Source organism: Cucurbita moschata, unplaced genomic scaffold, assembly GCF_002738365.1.
Source record: "Cucurbita moschata cultivar Rifu unplaced genomic scaffold, Cmos_1.0 Cmo_Scf00004, whole genome shotgun sequence".
Taxonomy (NCBI): Eukaryota; Viridiplantae; Streptophyta; class Magnoliopsida; order Cucurbitales; family Cucurbitaceae; genus Cucurbita; species Cucurbita moschata.
The window spans coordinates 4,801,138-4,817,972 of NW_019268520.1; the positions used below are offsets into that span (position 1 = coordinate 4,801,138).

Here is a 16,835-nt window from a genome sequence, read left to right on the forward strand (position 1 = left end):
TCAATGGCTTTTGAATCCTCTATTATTCTTCCCCACCACCACTGTTGGCTTTGACGCCGCAGGAGCAGTCTCCATAGCTGCCATGTGCAAAGCCGATTGATTACTCTTCGACTCCACCCTTATCACCCCTTCGCCATACTATGTACATACGACTTCACCTTTTCCAACACAATCGATTTTCCCTCAACCAATATGTTCACTACTACCAACTTTCTTACCAAGGTTGATTAAATGGACATGTTCACAGGGCAGGTGGGGACAATGAAGCCTTCTCCATTATCAGATTTCTAACTCGGGGCAGATTAAATGGACATGTTCACAGGGCAGGTGGAGACAAGGAAGCCTTCTCCCTCATCGAATTTCTTACCCGTGGCAGATTAAATGGACATGTTCATCGGAAATAGTTCTCACGCTCCTTACTCCCTCGAGTTGAAACTACATGTCGACCTTGGACTTTTTAACCATAGGTACTACTAAAATTGAACTCTTGATGTCCATATTTTATCCTTGATTGGACTACATATTTAAACCCCGCAAAAACCCTCGCAACGGCCATTAGCTATGGCGGTTTATTCCTCTCTCTCGCCTTCTCCTTCGCTCTCATTTCCTTATCCCTTCGCTTTCTCCCCGAAGCGTCACGCGGTCGCACAAACCAATGTGATGCTTCGGAGCTTCTCTGCTGTAAGACAGAGACCAGTGCGCGCGAAAGCTTTCTCCGTCAACGCGACATGGGAAGGTCTCGACTCCGTCAACATCGCCGATAACGTAACCCAGGTTCTTGAATGCTCTCTCTATCTCTTGTTTATTTTTTCGGATTACGACAAGTACGCCGATAACGTAATTGTTCGTCGGGAAGGGATAGCGACGAGGATTTTTGGGGCCTGTTATCGCTAGATTGAAGGTTGAATAGGAAATTACAAAATGGAAACGAGATATATACTCTTTTTTATATTTTATTTTTTGCATCGACGAGTATAATTTCACATCGATTATATAATTGTTTCCTTCTCTTTAACAATTTCCTGGTTTTCTGCTATTGCGTTCTGTGAATGTGGTGTAAGTTATCCGTTCAAGAGTATAATCCCTTAGAAGTAGGGTTTTTCAGTTGAGAATGTAGTGAAAAATCTATAATAATATTTCAAACAGGAAAAATAAAAGTAATGCAGATTTTGAACTCCTTGGAATATGTTGTGCAAATTCTTGAGCAACGTTGTTGGATATTCTGTTCCTTCAATGAGTGTCGCATGGTCATGGTTTATACACTCAAGTTTTCCATCAGTTGAAATTGGTGAAATTCATTTTTTAAATCTTAACTGGACTCAATCAACCAATTTTAATCGTGAATATTTACTATCATCGATTTATACTATAAATTTGAATAAGTGATAAAATTAATAGCACATTGATTTTAAATTGGAAAGTTACCCACGTACTAACTAATCAACAAAACATTCGAAGTCAAAAAAATTGAGAGGATTAAATTAATTTTTCCCAAAAAATGTGAAATCTATGGTAAAAAAATTGGGAAAAACAAGCATAAATTTCAAATATCGAAGACTAAAAATGAAATTGTTGTCTATGAGCTTGAGAAATTAATTTGATCATTTATTCAAGTTTAAGCTTCAATTTTATACAAATAAAAAATTAAGGTCAAATTTGACTCACTAAGATGACTATTGGATTAAAAAAGAAAGAAAGTTTCCTTTCAAATAATTACTGATTTGAGTGGTTCTGTTGAATTTATTTAGTTGATTGGAAGAACGCCCATGATATATCTCAACAAAGTAACAGAAGGCTGCGTGGCAAATGTTGCTGCAAAACTTGAATCAATGGAACCATGCCGAAGTGTCAAAGACAGGTAAGCTTCTACTTAGTGAAGATGGGTTGTTTATTCCTCCACTGTATTCTACTGTTAGAATCCTTGCGTATGACAGCACATTTCTGTAGAATCCTGTGTTGGTTGGCAGCTATGTTCCGAGTGGTATGTAGGAAAACTATTAATGAAATATCAGACAACCATTGTAGCTTATCTGCCCTTCAAGAAAACTTAATTGGGATTCAAGTTATTCGAAAAGTCTCTAAAATGAGAGTTTAAAGCTTCTATTTATTGAGGACTAATCAACAAACTGCAAGTGAATTACTAACAAAGTATCAGAATTGAAGAAAATTACAAAACTTGGTCTATTTTTTGTAGGGCATATTGTACTTGTGAGTGGTATAGGCAGTCTCGGTTTGACTTTCTACTTTCAGCCTAATTTTTTATAGGTTTACACTCGAGTCAACCGTATACTAAATGTTTTTCGAAGTTAATTAGACTTTGGATTTTGACTACATCAGCAACCTTTAAAATGTGTTGGAGATGTACTACAGATTTAGAGATTATACTATGCATCGGTTTCAGCATATTTCTTTTCATCTCAGTGCGAGGAGTTAGAGGAGATATATACATGTACATACATTACTGATCGGTTTATGTCTTTAACCTATTGACTTCTCAGGATTGGTTTCAGTATGATATCCAGTGCCGAGGAGAGTGGTGCAATTTCTCCGGGTAAGGTAAGTAAGTTGTACTTGGAAAAAAGTATTGATGTTTATTATTAAGGAGCAAATATATTCAGTTGGAGCATATCTTATTTCTGCCATTAAGTATGTGACCCATGGGATTTTGAGATGTTTTTTTATCCAACCATCTTTAATACTAATTCATTTCTCTATGAGGTATTTGTTTTGTTTCTAAAAATAAAATACATGACCTTGATGTTTCATTCTTGTAATGAGTAGACCATATTAGTTGAACCAACCACGGGGAATACGGGGCTTGGCATAGCTTTCGTTGCTGCAACAAAAGGGTACAAACTTGTAGTTACCATGCCTGCTTCCATAAATATGGAAAGGAGGATCCTACTACGTGCTTTTGGTGCAGAGATTGTTTTGACAGATCCAGAGAAAGGCCTCCAAGGGGCTGTAGCCAAAGCTGAAGAAATTCTAATTAGTACTCCCAATGCCTTCATGCTTCAGCAGTTTGATAACATTTCAAACACGAAGGTTATTTCTATTTTCTCTTTATTAAGTTGTGAACACATACTCTATGCAACCTAAATGGCGCTGTATTCCTTAAGTTTTATGCAATCTTCATTATCTTCACCTTTTTATATAATTGCATTGTAAGTGATGACAATGATATAATGTTAAAGCCTGTTATTAAGTTTTACTTCATGAATTACAGGTCCACTTTGAAACCACAGGACCTGAGATATGGGAGGATACCATGGGTAGTGTTGACATACTTGTTGCTGGAATTGGAACTGGTGGTACCATAACGGGCACTGGTCGTTACCTAAATATGAGAAAAGAAACTATTCAGGTTTGGGCTATCAGAATTATTTTTTCCATGGTAAATTATTTATTGAAAAAAATGACAGAAGACTAGGAGACATGGAGTAATGCCTTGAATAAAGAACGGAAAAAATGGATGAGCAAAGTGGCCAACTAGCTTAATAACAAATTCCTCAAAAAATTTATGAGTTCCCATGAAAGTTTGACGGAGAATGGATTGTTATGTGCAATACTTGCTAATATATAAATGTCAATCCACATTATACAAAGTTATCATCCGAAAGTAGTATTATATATTATTAGCTCATCAAATGTTTTATTATTTCAAGGAACACAAATGTTTGCGTCACCTAGTTTTCATTCGTTAAATTATTTGATTTATACCCTATTAGTATTTATATGAGAAAAAATGTAAAGAGAAAAGTAAATGATACTTGGATGGAAAAAGAGACACCTTTGTACTTTTAGTTTTCTAAGTTTCCGTGAATTCCACTTTTTGCAAAAGGCTAGATTGCGAGAGCAGCCTGGAGAGAGCTTTAGTTGAAAAAGTACTCGAAGCATCAATCTTCCAATCTCTCGAATCTTCAATATTATTCACTTAATAGATTCCAATTCAGCGAACAACGAGCTGAATTCATAGTTTACCTCTCGAATCTTCAAGTTTTTAGTATATTAGTCATTTATTATGTTCTGGATTGCTGCTTCCTTTTAGATAGTGTTTAATGTTCTGACTAAGTGTTTTATTAACTTAGATAGTTGGTGTGGAACCTGCAGAAAGAAGTGTAATCTCTGGAGAAAATGCCGGTGAGTTGATATTATTATTATTTTTTTTTAATCTTCTATATACTTGGAACGATGATCTCTAGTTTCTGGTTCAAGTAAGGTTTAATTGTTGATCTCTCAGGCATTAACATTATTGAAGATTGGCGCAGGTTATGTACCCCCTATTCTGGATGTCAAGTTGCTTGATGAAGTGATCAAGGTAATTACTTCCTTTTGAAGGCAGGGGTAATATGCCAATAGTGGAATATACATTTTATGTTTATAATTTTTTTCCTTTTAGTTTACTATGGATTTGAACATTTAAGATGACACACATATCAATTATATTCCATATGGTAGAATTCCCTCATCCTTCTTTATTTTTTTTCTTTTGACATTGATATAGTCTGGTATTACATTTCTTTGTTGTGGCTCATTGTAGTTAGCCCATGGTTTTTATACTAGCATTATTTGTAAATATATATAATGTTATTTGGTTTAGATTTCGAAATATTTTGAAACTTTGTTTACACCTGCAATATAATAACTTGCAATTTATTTATATGGCCACAACCAATCATCAACAGCTCGTAAATAACTTGCTAATGAGATAATTGTAGGTAACCAATGTTGAAGCTATAGAAATGGCCAGGAGGTTAGCATTGGAGGAAGGTCTACTGGTAATTATTTATGTTCTTAAGTGTTATTTTGGTTGGAAAATTTCCATGCATGTTCTACTTCTACCTATTCCACCATAAAAAACTTGTTTGAAATATTTTCATTGTCCTTAGGATAATCCTTCATATTTCCCTTGAGATACGGTGGTTTCTCCTCTTCGACAGTTTTCCTTAAGATTTGATAGTTTCTTCTCCCTCGAGTAAGAGTGTTGTTTTAGACTTTTAGTAATTAAAATAATTTCACCTCTTGGTAGGTTGGCATTTCATCAGGAGCTGCTGCAGTAGCAGCGATAAGTCTGGCTAGGAGGCCCGAAAATGCTGGAAACCTTATTGTGGTATGTTCATTCCATTTTCTCCATTTGAAAAGTCATGTGCTGGGTCTACTCCCTATTCCAAAACATACACACAAGTCTTCTGGTAGGCAGGGACAAAACAAGTCTATTTCTTTACAATATTCCAAAATTTATCATGACCCTATCCATTCATCTTTTTATTTAAAAAAGGGCAGCACATCTCTCTGAGACCGGGAGAACAAATAGCCGTGAGGAAGAGGGGGTGAGGGGGCTACTTTGTCTAGTGTTCTCCATTAAAAAATCATGTAATTTTGTAGAAAACTTATTATCATCTTTTCCATGCCTTTTCTCTTTCTTTTTCACACTTATTCTACAACAAACATTCTGTTCTTGTCCATGATCAACTTTACAACTTTCAATTTTTCTAGCTTCTCAGTCTTTGCACCCTCCTTTTAGTGAATGGTTTTATGTTCTATCCAAAGGTTTTTGGCTTGTTTCTTGTATTTAGTAGCTAGTTGTCTTTTCCATGTATGCCGCTTCAACTTGTTGGTAGTATTGTGTTTCCATTTTTGTAGTGGGGCAATTGTTTCAAATTTATATAATCGACTCCTAGAAACATGATCTGAAAGAAAAGAAAAGACCATGTAATGTTACCCTCCAAAAGGGCAAGAAAACTGAATATCTTTGATCAAAATCTTAATTCTACTTCTTATGATTGTATTCATGCTTGTAGGTTATATTTCCAAGCTATGGTGAGAGATACATATCCTCGGTGCTTTTTCGTTCTATTTATGAAGAAGTTCAGAGAATGTAGACGAGATAGGAGTTGCCCAAGTTTGTTATACTTTGAAGACGATTCATTCATAAATCAACAACGATAATGTAGCTTCCTGATGCTTTTTCACTGCAAACTATATGATTTCAATGTGTACTTCTACTGAAACTTCTCTCTTTTCTGTTTTGCAGGTACAACAATTTTTCAAGGCACAAGAATCAGAAAGGCGAGCGTAATTGCATCTACATTAGGTAAACAACCGTTATTCCAAAAGATTGAGAAGTAAAAAAGGGCAGAATAAGGGCTTAAAATGCAAAGAGAAATGGTGTAATATGAACTAGAATAGAAGACAACAACAATCCATAGCTCAAAAAGAAGTGTACGCCCTAGGTTAGGCACTTTTTAACTATGGAGCTATTTTGTAGGTTCTCGCTCATAACATCACCAACTATTTTTATATATTCCAAGAAAGTTTCAATCATTCTTTACTGAATATGTTATGCATGTCTCCCATAGGTCAAGTATCATTTGCTAATGAATCTCCCCACGCTCCTCCCTTGCCTTGTTAGAAGTTCTATAGCTATTACCTAAATTTCCTCGGGGTCTTTCAAGGATAGCATAGCAATTTCATATTCTTTAATAAAGTACAATAGCTTTCAGCCTTGTGAAAATGAGTCTTTCAAATAGATAGTAGTTTCAAGCTGCATTGCATTGAACATACTTCCCAAGGAGTTGTGTTCAAGTTTATTTGCACTTCTTTTACATTCTTTTTCATGTTTGAGTTTGCTGTTCTTGGGCGATTCAAGTTCCTAACTTCTTAACTCTTACATTTGCAGTCTTCATCTAAATTTAGTTAAGGTATGCAGTTCTATTCATAATCTTCTCTCCATTTTCTTAAATTTTATTTCTTTCATTTTTTCTCTTGAAATTTGTTCCCTTTGGAATACAAGAGGAATGACTTTTTCAAACTGAAACAAATGAAAAGAACCAAGCGAGATTCCAATTCTAGCTTCTAATTTTTGGGCATTCAATATTCTTTTCTTTTACTTCCATTTTGATTCTTACCTTTGCTATTAAAATGTCTATTTTAATTCTTATAGAATCATACACTTAAAAGGAGACATTAATTATTGCCAGTTAACTACAAAATTGACGAATTTAGATAACATCATGTGATTTTCATCCAGGCTAAATATCGGTGGAAAATTAACAGATTATGATTTGAATCATACATAATCATACAAAATACCATTCATAATGGTTACTTTATCGACCCATCAATCTTTAAGATTGTAATTTTTATATATTTTTATATTCATTTTAGGCTGATGCAAGGAAAACTTTGGTTTGCTTGTGAGGTAAGTATGCCCTTATGTTGAGCCTCAATTGTTGTTGAGTGATTGTATTCAATTTTTTCTTGTATTATTTTCATATCTACGTTACTATACATTATTCTACCAATTGGTATTTATTCAACCATATTAGGTTTTTGAATTAAATATAAATTTGTTAGAATTCATCGACAATATAATTGTCAATATGAGTATATCTCAATGGGTATAAACACCCGTAATTATTCTAAATATCGATAGTTCGATCTCTTTGCAATTATTGAATTCAAAGATGTTTAATACTCTAGTAGTCTTTTGCTATCGACTATTCCCTAATGACTGCATATTATAAGGTTAATTTGTACTAACTTTCTAGGATTGGATTATTAGGAGTTGAAGTTCGAGACCAAAGTGGACATTATTCAACTATAATGGACATATACAAAGAGTTAGTAATCAAAGTAATTTATTGTCGATGAGCCGTAATGATGATTTGAGTAGGTGGGAAGGATTTACTTTAACATAGTATTAATTAAGATTTAGATGTAATTTTGTAGTAATTAATGAGTAGGTAGAGTTAAAAGATTAATGAACAATTTTTTAAATTATTCTTTAGGTGTTTTACCTGGTTTTCTTTCGTTTAGTTGTTTAGTTCTTGTGGTAGTTGGTTCTAGTGTTTTAGTTCATCTTTTTATTGCTACAATTTCCTTTTTGATAGGATAGATAAGGTCTCGTTTGATAATTATTTAATTTTTAACTTTTTTATAATTGTTCTTATTTTCTCGCAATTTCTCAATTATGACAGTCATCGTTTCTATGTTCAGAGACAAAACAGACACAAATCTCAGGAACTTCATTGAATTTGCGTTACTTTACTTGCAATAGTTGATTGATTATCTCTCTTATAAATAGTTTGTCTATTTCTTTTCTTCGAGCCCATCTCATTTCAACAATAGTAATTCTTGAACTTGTCTACGTCAAAATTGAACCATTCTTCATCGTCGTCGTCTGTATCGATCCATAGGCCTTTAATTGATTGATTGAATGTTAAGGTGTGGCATGGAGGGCACAAGAGGAGGTGTGAATAAAGGCATAGTATGGACCATTACATTTAGGCAAAGCAAAAGTTGATGGTTTTTTGGTTAGCAATGGAAGTTCATTTATGTTTACACCTCATTTTTAGTTGAGAAAATTGAATGGCATGATGTTTACTCATTCATTACATTAACTTCTTAAAAAAAAAACAATTCATTCATTGTGAAAGCACCCACCATTTCATCAATATTACAATTAATAAATGTCCCTCCTTTTATATTTATTTATTTTTCAATTTATTATTAAAAAAAAATTATTTTTTTAATTTTTTCAACCATCTCGTGCATTTTTATGCGTCCCATGTTGTTTTTCGTTATGTAACTGTCATGTTGTCTTGGGTTATATAACGATGCATGACTTATCAATTTTTTGAGCATTTTATGTCGGTATGATTATATTAATATTAATACACTATTAAAATTTTGCACGTAAAGTAATATTAAGATTGGTGACCATTCGAATTTATTTATTTACCTATCTTATTCTTAAATATTAATTATCCCGTTAAATTAGAATAAAAAATTGACATGACATCAAATTTTGATATGACCCTTCAAATTGCCCAATGCTACCTTTCACTTAATTTTATTTCAAATTTTTAGTTCAAATTAATTGAATTTTTACTGCCCAAATATATATATATATATATATATATATATATGTATATATAACCATTTAATGTCAAATTTAAGCATAATTAATAATGTATTATATCTTTCATAGATTGAATGTTGGAATTTTTATTTTATATATTGTTGAAATAAAAATATAAATAATAATTTAAAACTATTAATATATATATATATATATATATATATATATATATATATATATATATATATATATATATATATATTAAAACTATAAATAATAATTTAAAACTATTAATATATATATATATATATATATAAATGAAATAATTAATTTTTAAAATTTTAATTTAATATATGATGGCTAAGGTTATTAAAAATAAAGTTGTGAAATTTATTGTCACACAGAAAGAGATAAAAGGGTAATTAATTTCTTGTTCTTTGGATTATTACAATTGAAAACAAACAAAAATAAAAACTACAATTTTTTTGGCTTTTTTTTTGTTTTGTTTTTGTTAGAACACCGGCGGCAACTCCATCATCTCCTCCACTTGCCCGGTGGCGCCTTCTTCAAACAGCCACTTTTCAAGAAACGATAGTGGCGGCGCCGTCGCAGCTACCGCCGTAGCGCCGGCGTTTTCAAATCTTTGCTTCTCTCCAACATGTTCCTCTTTATCCTCACAAGAACTCACATTCTTCCAATTCTCAAACGACAAAATCGAATCAAATTCTTCACCGGAAACCAACTCGCCGCCGTTCAATTCCTCCTTCGGCTGTTCCTGCGCGGCGGTGCCAGAATTCTCCCCGCCGATTCTCCGACGAGATTCCTCCGGTGAAGATCTCATCCAACCTTGAAGAAGCCGCGAAATGTTCTCGGCGCTTGAGGCGTAGGTGGATGCTCTGTTTTCAGCGAGCGGCGGCGACAAGCACTGGGATTGAAACTGACCGCCGGCGGACTCGGATGGCTCCGGCGGATCAACGGCGGCGGACTGCAATCTTTTAAGCTTCTTTTTCAAATGGGTATTCCAATAATTCTTTATATTGTTATCCGTCCTCTGAGGAAGATACGAAGCTATGGCCGCCCATCTGAGAATTTCAAAGCCCAGATTTCAATTAAATGATTGAAACTGCAAATCAAAAGAAGAAAGAACAATAAGAAGATCATTACTTGTTACCCAATAAAGCTTGAAGATGAATGATCATTCCTTCCTCATGGGGAGTGAAATTTCCTCTGTTTATTCCCGGCCGGAGATAATTGGTCCACCGGAGCCTGCAACTTTTGCTGCATCGCAACAATCCTAAGAACAACAACAAAAATCTCAAGAACAATAAGATCAAGTAAATGGGAAGGGATTATAAACAAAAGGGATTTTCATATACCTGTGTTGGTGGGAACGGAGCGCCAATTGCCGGGGCCGTGTTCTTGGATGTAGGAGACCAGAATGATATCTTCTTCCGGCGTCCATGGCCCCTTCTTTATGCCCACTTTATCACAGCAAGGAACCCTTCCCATGCCTTTCTCAACCCTTTTACCTTTGTTTTTTTTTCTTTGAATTCGATATGGCTATGGCTGCAAGTTCTTCTTCTTTTTTTTTTTTTCTTTTTTTTTTTTTTTTTTGTTTTTCANAGAGCGGCCATTAACGTGTGAAGAAGCTTAAATATATAAGAAAAATAATTCTGTCCGCCATTAAAGCGTATCATCAAACTCTGCTTCCTTAATTAATGCTTTAACTAAAACCTTAATTTATGTCTAGAACTCTCCTTTTTAGTTATTTATATATAAGAAATTGCAAGTGTTCATCGTACATCTCGTTACACTAAAGTTTGTCTTCGAAAGCTAAGGTTATTAAGAAGAAACCATTTGAAATTTTAAAAAAGAATCTAAATTGATGTATATAACTTTGTTAGTAATTAATTTGATTGCTTTACTTTCGAAATTAGATTTACATCACTTAACAATTTATTTATGTTCGATAGAAAGGTCAAGCTTATTAATACTTTTTTAACAGAAAATTGATGTGAAACTCCTATCCTCTGGTTCTTTTCTTGTTCTTCCTTTATTCACAATAAAAAAGGTTCTAAAACTCCTCTAGGTATCATCTCCCTTCCCCGTTTCAGACCGTTTCAGTTTCAAATCCGAAACGGGGAGGACTTCTCCCCGAACAAAGGAAGAAGAGAGAAAGGAGAGACAAGAATGGAAGAAAAGAAAAGAGATGACACAAAGGAAAAAGAAAGAGGCAATGGTTGCAGCATGTACGGAGGGAGAAGTAAAGAGAGAGGGATAAAAATAATAATGAATAACGACGACAAATATCAAAATGCTATCAAACTCAAATATCAAGAACTTTTTGTCGCTATCAAACTCAAAGATTAGAAGCTCTGTATATGGTAAGAAAGTAGACAGATTAAGATATACACGAAAAGATAAATTAAAATGATCGACATAGAAAAACAAATTAAACCTTACGAACAAATACTAACTACATTAATTAATTAATCTAAAATATTACGAGGGAAGTGAGTACACTATTACATTAACAATGACATTGCTATGCAGATTACACATGACATCTTCAAAAAATTTGTATCACAATGTCAAAGAACAAGATAACTCATAAACAGAAAATAATAATAATACCAACAATGATTTGAAGTTCATACACAAACTAATGGATAATAATTGTGTGCATCGAAAACCTTCTATTCCGAGGGGGAAAGGGAAAATGCTACATCTAAGAAACAACCATTATCCTTACGCAAAAGGATTTCCTCCGATTGAAGCAACAGATTCCGGTGGAGTAATGTTCCTAAAACAGACCAAAAGTAATTCAAATCACCAGTTAACAAAGATCTAAGAATAATTGAATAGCATAGCAGGACTTACGATATTTGAGAGCCTGGTGCTTGCCCTGCCATGAGTGATAACCCACCTGTATTTAGAAACAAGAAAAAAAAGGTAGAACAGCTTCAAATTTCTAATTTCTAAAGATAGAAAAATGAATCCATGTTATCCGGTAACAATTAAAATTATTGCAGCCCATATTTATGCATGTTTTGATAAGAAACAAAAACAATTTCACTGATATTCACATGAAATTTACCCCAACGGTCTTTTTCTCGTCCCTATTTATATTTCTTTTAGTTAAACAATAAGTATGAGGAGGGTTCAAATCTTTGACCCCTTGGTCAACAACATATGCTTTAACCAGTAGAGCTAAGCTCAAACATTTTGATAAGTTCTACCAAGATTTTTTTTTATCCGACTAAAATTTAGCAAGAGTTTTCAGAAAGTAGGAGTGAAGCAACTTATATAGCAAACAAGCTCACTTAATCATTATCAACTGAATTTGGTATCAAAGAAACAGGTTACCTTGTCCTGCAGTTGGAATAAATGGCGCTGGATTTTGAGGAAACCATGGTTGTGAACCACCAATTAGGGTGGATGGCAACTGTGCATTAGGTAGAGCAGACTGCAAAGAGCTCATGTCCAAAAACTGTGAAATGGCATTAAGAAATAGAGAATTATTACGATTAGATAATCCATGTCTTAAAGCAAAGACATTTATCGATGATGAGTAAGATTATATAGTAAGGAAAAGGAAAAGCATCCAAAATTATAAAGAAAGTGGTTAAATAGCTCTTAGATTACCAAAGTAGAAAAGGAAAAAAAAAAAAAAAAAAAAAAAACACCAAGTTGTCATTTTTAGGCTAAAGCTATAAGAGATCACCATATTTGGGTTTCTAAATGCATTTACAAGTTAATTTCCCAATAATTTTGAAGAGCAAGGCAGAAGCTTCTAGGGGCTTAAGATAAGGGGGCTCCTCCCCTTACCTCTTTTACATTAATTCCTCATTTCACTTTAGTAGATTAATCACCAAATGTAGAGAGAAGAATCATAATGATGATTCGACCCTTTTCATCATATGATTCAACCCTTATAGTTGGAGAACATGCATGCAGATGATTCGACCCTTTTCAGCGCTCAAGAAAGATTTGAATTAGAAAAGGCTTCTACCTTCCAATATGTTTTTAAAGTAACTTTGGGGCCTATGACATAGAGAGTGAATGAGTATAAACCGTTAGGAATCACGATCCTCCACAATGGTATGATATTGTCCACTTTGAGCATAAGCTCTGCTTTAACCATTCAGCCATGGATGCTTATAACGGGGATCCTCGTACATGGTGAATAACCAAATTCCAATTAAAATAAAATCTTCAGTATAAATCAATGTAATAAACTATGGTAACCATTGACCTAGGATTTAAATTCCAATCAATTTCTTTCTCCATAAAAAGTAGTAGATTAGTAAAAATGTGCTCAAGCTGGCCAAAACACTATGCATTATTGCGTCTAAGCTAAGTATAATCCTAATGAAGTCTGCACTTGCTAGTACAAGTATTTCAAAGAGTGAAAAAAGAATGGCCGACGCTTTTGGTTGCAAAGTTGAGAAAACACCCTTCTATTACCTTGGTCTTCCCACTTCAATATCTTACGGGAAATTTCATAAGGAAAACCCGTTGTATATAGTGTTTTTAATAGATTAACCAAGAGGAAGAAAGTCTCAATCTTCAAGGGAGTTGACTCTAGTGCACTCACTTCTGGCAAAAGGTTATTTATCCTTGTTCAAAATTCCAGGTAATCAAATTAAGCAGAAGTTCGAAATTGAGAAAGGAGAATTGAAGACAGTGACAGAAGAGCAGGATGAAGAATTTCATCTTTGCTTTAGCTTAGGAATCGGCAGATACGCAGCATAATTCAGCCTTCACATGATATATGATAATGACATCCTATCAGATTTTATTCGGAATTACTTTATTGTGCATCCAAAATCTGGGTCATAATAATGTTCCTATCAGACAACAAAGTTCTGATACTGTAATATATGACAAGAGTCCATTTTGGATAAGAAAGTTACACACCTTGTGCGTTTAATCTACATACCAAAAAAAGTTATCAATTTCATTGAAACTCAGAAAGAATAGGAGCAAATTATTGTATTATAGTTGTTTGTCATTTGAAAGGGAAAATAGGGTATTGTCCATTATATATCATGTCTAAGATCATGACAGTCAAATTTGGTATGCAAGGTGCATAAAAAACAGCAGCTTCTAATTCTTTTCTTCCAGAAATAACATTTTTTATATGTAGACTTTATATTAAAGAGGACATTAACACAGTTAAAACTTCATATAAAAAAAGTCAACGATAAATGGTATTTTCTTGTAAAAGTTCATCTTCTTAATCCTTTCAGTCGAATATTTTATGGGAGCCAAATATCAATAAAAAAATCGTACCATATTTGTTTGCTCCAAATCTGGATCATATGGAAGATCAAATGGGTTTGTCGATTTACAACTGGTTATCTGTGTACCTCTCTCTCCCTGCAAAGAGCATTTAAGTTACAAGATCAAATCATATACTCATGATGGAGAACATATGTAGAAATCTTTAGCAGGGTACAGTAGTTTTATCTACCTCTGCAACTCCAAATAACAAATGTCCATCGGAAGAAGGCAGGAACTCTTGACCTGGAACTTGAAGCTCAGTACTTTGCTTACCACCCTGTAGGGAGAGGTCTGTGATAGCGTCTTCAAATGCATTCCAAGGCTTCTTATCAACAACAGATACAAGCGAATTAAGTTTCTTTCTATTTACAGCATAATATTAAACAGAAATTGCATCATGAACCCAGTACATCAAGAGTTTTCTTGTCAAGATTCAAGAAGATTCTGCTTACATTGGTGCTCGTCACATAAGTAGAAGCTTGAGCATCAGGCAAATCATTATGCCATTGACTAGTTGCTAATAAAGATGAATCGTGAGCAATGTAATTTGGAGTGGACGGCCACTGAACAGCAGCATTAGAAGATAAGAAAGGATCAAACTTTCCCAAAGCACCTTCATTGGAAGGATGATCAAGCTTTCCAAAAGCTCCTTCACTGGAAGGATTCTTTACAGCATTGACATTAACAGAACTAGGAACAGATAATGTTGCTTGCGGTGAATCAAATGTGGCCCATCCTTCATTTTTGGGGACTGCTGGTTCTAATGGCGTTTTATCCAATGTTGCTGAATGCTGTGGATTACTCTCAGGAAAGAATTGCAGGGATTGAGGTGGTGGTGACCTGTGTTGAGGTTGATCTTCAAAAAAAGATGGTGATGCAGATGGCAATGATGCCTGTGACTGGAACAAGTCAACAGTTGGAGTTACAGCAGAGACAGGTTTTGGTGCAAATGGTTCCTCAAAAAAACTCAAATTAATGGGAACTCCAGGAACAGATGACTGCCGAGATATAGGCATCTTATCCAGATTGTTGTGTGCAATTGGCTCAGGTTCCAACATGCTATCAGTTAAGCCAGCTGAATTATATGACTTCAGAGATGTTGAGTTGCTGTCTATTGAGCCAAAGCTACCGGAAGACATTGTTCTCTTGGAACAATAAAATAAAATTGAAAAGACGTCAAAATCATTTACTAGTCAACAGCATCAACAGTAGTAATAGTAGTAATAATAATAACCAAAGAGAAGTATTAAATCCGTTTAAGATATTGAAGGAAATCACAACACAACAGAAGTACCAGTTTTGAATCTTCAATCATTTTCTTAAGATGCTTTACGTGCTTAAGAAATGTGGAATTTCAGGGACACATTCAGTATTCCTTTGTCCACTCCTAGTCACCTTCTCTTGTCAATGTCACTCTTTAATACTTCTTTTCTTAAAGATTAAAAGAAAATGATCTTTTACTTTGTGTGTGGCATGCAGGGAAATTTGTTCTATTAGGGCCATTTGAGGCACCTTCTTCTTGCCTTCAAGCTCAATGATGCATGAACTATAAACATCATGCAAGCAAAGACATATGTCAGCACCTCTTTTATTGTTCATTTATGCATATTCCAACACGTACATTCACTATAACTTTCATATGTTTTGGGGCTTACAATGCTATGTCCAACTTTAAAGGAAACTGCAATGATAGTCTCCTGATTCTTCTTGGATAAGAAACAAAATAATAGAAATAGAAATTGAAGAGGCTTATTGTTAAGGCCAATCCCCTGCCTATGCACATGCATTTACTACCTGCCGTTATCACAAGATAGATAAACAACATAAACCAAGTATTTCTACATCACATTGTAGATTCCTCACCTTATATGAAGTGTCTAAATTGGTGCAGGGAAAAAAATGTTGCAATGAGAATATATCGTTTTTATGAAGACCAGTTTAGGCACCTACTTAAATATTGCTCAAAAAGGCAAATTTCAAAAAATACCTGTGGACGTGCGATTCCACATGCATCTCTCTGGCCATTTGCCTCTACAGACATCCTACCTATCCGCTGTCCTGTATCTTCATTAAGCATATCTCTAGCACAGTAAAAAGGCGGACTGCTAAATCCTGAGTCTTTCTGAAAATTTGGTGAATGAGCACCAGATCTGAAAGGGTCGCCTCCACTAGAGACAGAAAAGTCTGAAACCCTCGAGACATACCCCTCATTAGCAAACCTATCCTCAGAGGTTTGATCATTTAAGCGACCGGGACTAAAGACTGAACTAGACACTTTCCCCTCATATCGACCTCGATCTGAACCAGGTTTCCTCGTAAGTGAAGCAGCTTGTTTTCCATATTTCCTATCCTCATATTGATAATCATAAGGTGGACTTTGAGAGTAAGAATGATAAGAACTGGCTCGCCTAGTCTCATCTTCATGGATTCTATGACTCTGCAAGAAAAAACTGAAAATTAAAATGAGATAAGAAGAAAATGACTAATTCAGGCCACATGTACAAGGCCTATCCTAAAAGAAATTTTTAATTCTTCGTAACGTGAAAAATAGAAGAGAAAAGAGTTCCCCACAGGTAATTCAAGTGCATTACAGAAAAAAAAAAAAAATTGTGCATTTTTGGTCATTTTAGTTTCCCAGTTGCACTAAATTTTTATTTTTTTATTTTGGGGGGGGGGGGGGGGGGGG

General features: G+C 34.4%; 3 protein-coding genes across 11 annotated transcripts in view; 1 reads left to right on the forward strand and 2 right to left on the reverse strand.

The window, feature by feature from the left end:
* The first annotated feature begins 531 nt into the window (after positions 1–531).
* LOC111441339 (probable S-sulfocysteine synthase, chloroplastic) lies at positions 532–8,433 on the forward strand. Of its 8 annotated transcripts, none has more exons than XR_002710142.1 (14): positions 532–774; positions 1,749–1,858; positions 2,499–2,556; positions 2,782–3,045; positions 3,227–3,364; positions 4,089–4,140; positions 4,269–4,318; positions 4,719–4,778; positions 5,030–5,110; positions 5,802–5,950; positions 6,035–6,094; positions 6,680–6,701; positions 7,168–7,201; positions 8,227–8,433. XR_002710142.1 is itself a non-coding variant. In XM_023078287.1 (10 exons), the coding sequence occupies exons 1-10, from the start codon at positions 562–564 to the stop codon at positions 5,880–5,882; spliced, it is 1,107 nt and encodes a 368-aa protein (XP_022934055.1). In that variant the 5' UTR covers positions 532–561; the 3' UTR covers positions 5,883–5,953. The 8 variants fall into 8 exon arrangements, 1 of the variants encoding a protein (XP_022934055.1); XR_002710143.1 differs by lacking the exon at positions 8,227–8,433 and adding an exon at positions 7,999–8,111; XR_002710141.1 differs by lacking the exon at positions 8,227–8,433 and having other exon boundaries at positions 7,168–7,408.
* Positions 8,434–9,368: 935 nt separating this feature from the next.
* On the reverse strand, positions 9,369–10,696 carry LOC111441492 (myb-related protein 306-like). The gene is made up of 3 exons (XM_023078514.1): positions 10,240–10,696; positions 10,028–10,157; positions 9,369–9,945 (listed from the first exon to the last, which is right to left on the reverse strand). The coding sequence occupies exons 1-3, from the start codon at positions 10,370–10,372 to the stop codon at positions 9,375–9,377; spliced, it is 834 nt and encodes a 277-aa protein (XP_022934282.1). The 5' UTR covers positions 10,373–10,696; the 3' UTR covers positions 9,369–9,374.
* Positions 10,697–11,315: 619 nt separating this feature from the next.
* LOC111442093 (probable ADP-ribosylation factor GTPase-activating protein AGD14) overlaps positions 11,316–16,835 on the reverse strand; it is a 7,978-nt gene continuing 2,458 nt past the window's right edge. The window contains exons 6-12 of one of the 2 annotated variants that reach the window (XM_023079364.1): positions 16,137–16,586; positions 14,602–15,294; positions 14,340–14,471; positions 14,159–14,245; positions 12,230–12,353; positions 11,744–11,789; positions 11,316–11,666 (exon numbers count right to left, since the gene is read on the reverse strand). In XM_023079364.1, the coding sequence (XP_022935132.1) occupies positions 11,612–11,666; positions 11,744–11,789; positions 12,230–12,353; positions 14,159–14,245; positions 14,340–14,471; positions 14,602–15,294; positions 16,137–16,586 (1,587 nt within the window). In that variant the 3' untranslated portion in view covers positions 11,316–11,611. Of the gene's footprint in view, positions 11,667–11,743; positions 11,790–12,229; positions 12,354–14,158; positions 14,246–14,339; positions 14,475–14,601; positions 15,295–16,136; positions 16,587–16,835 lie in introns of both variants that reach the window. The other variant, XM_023079363.1, reaches the window with a different exon arrangement.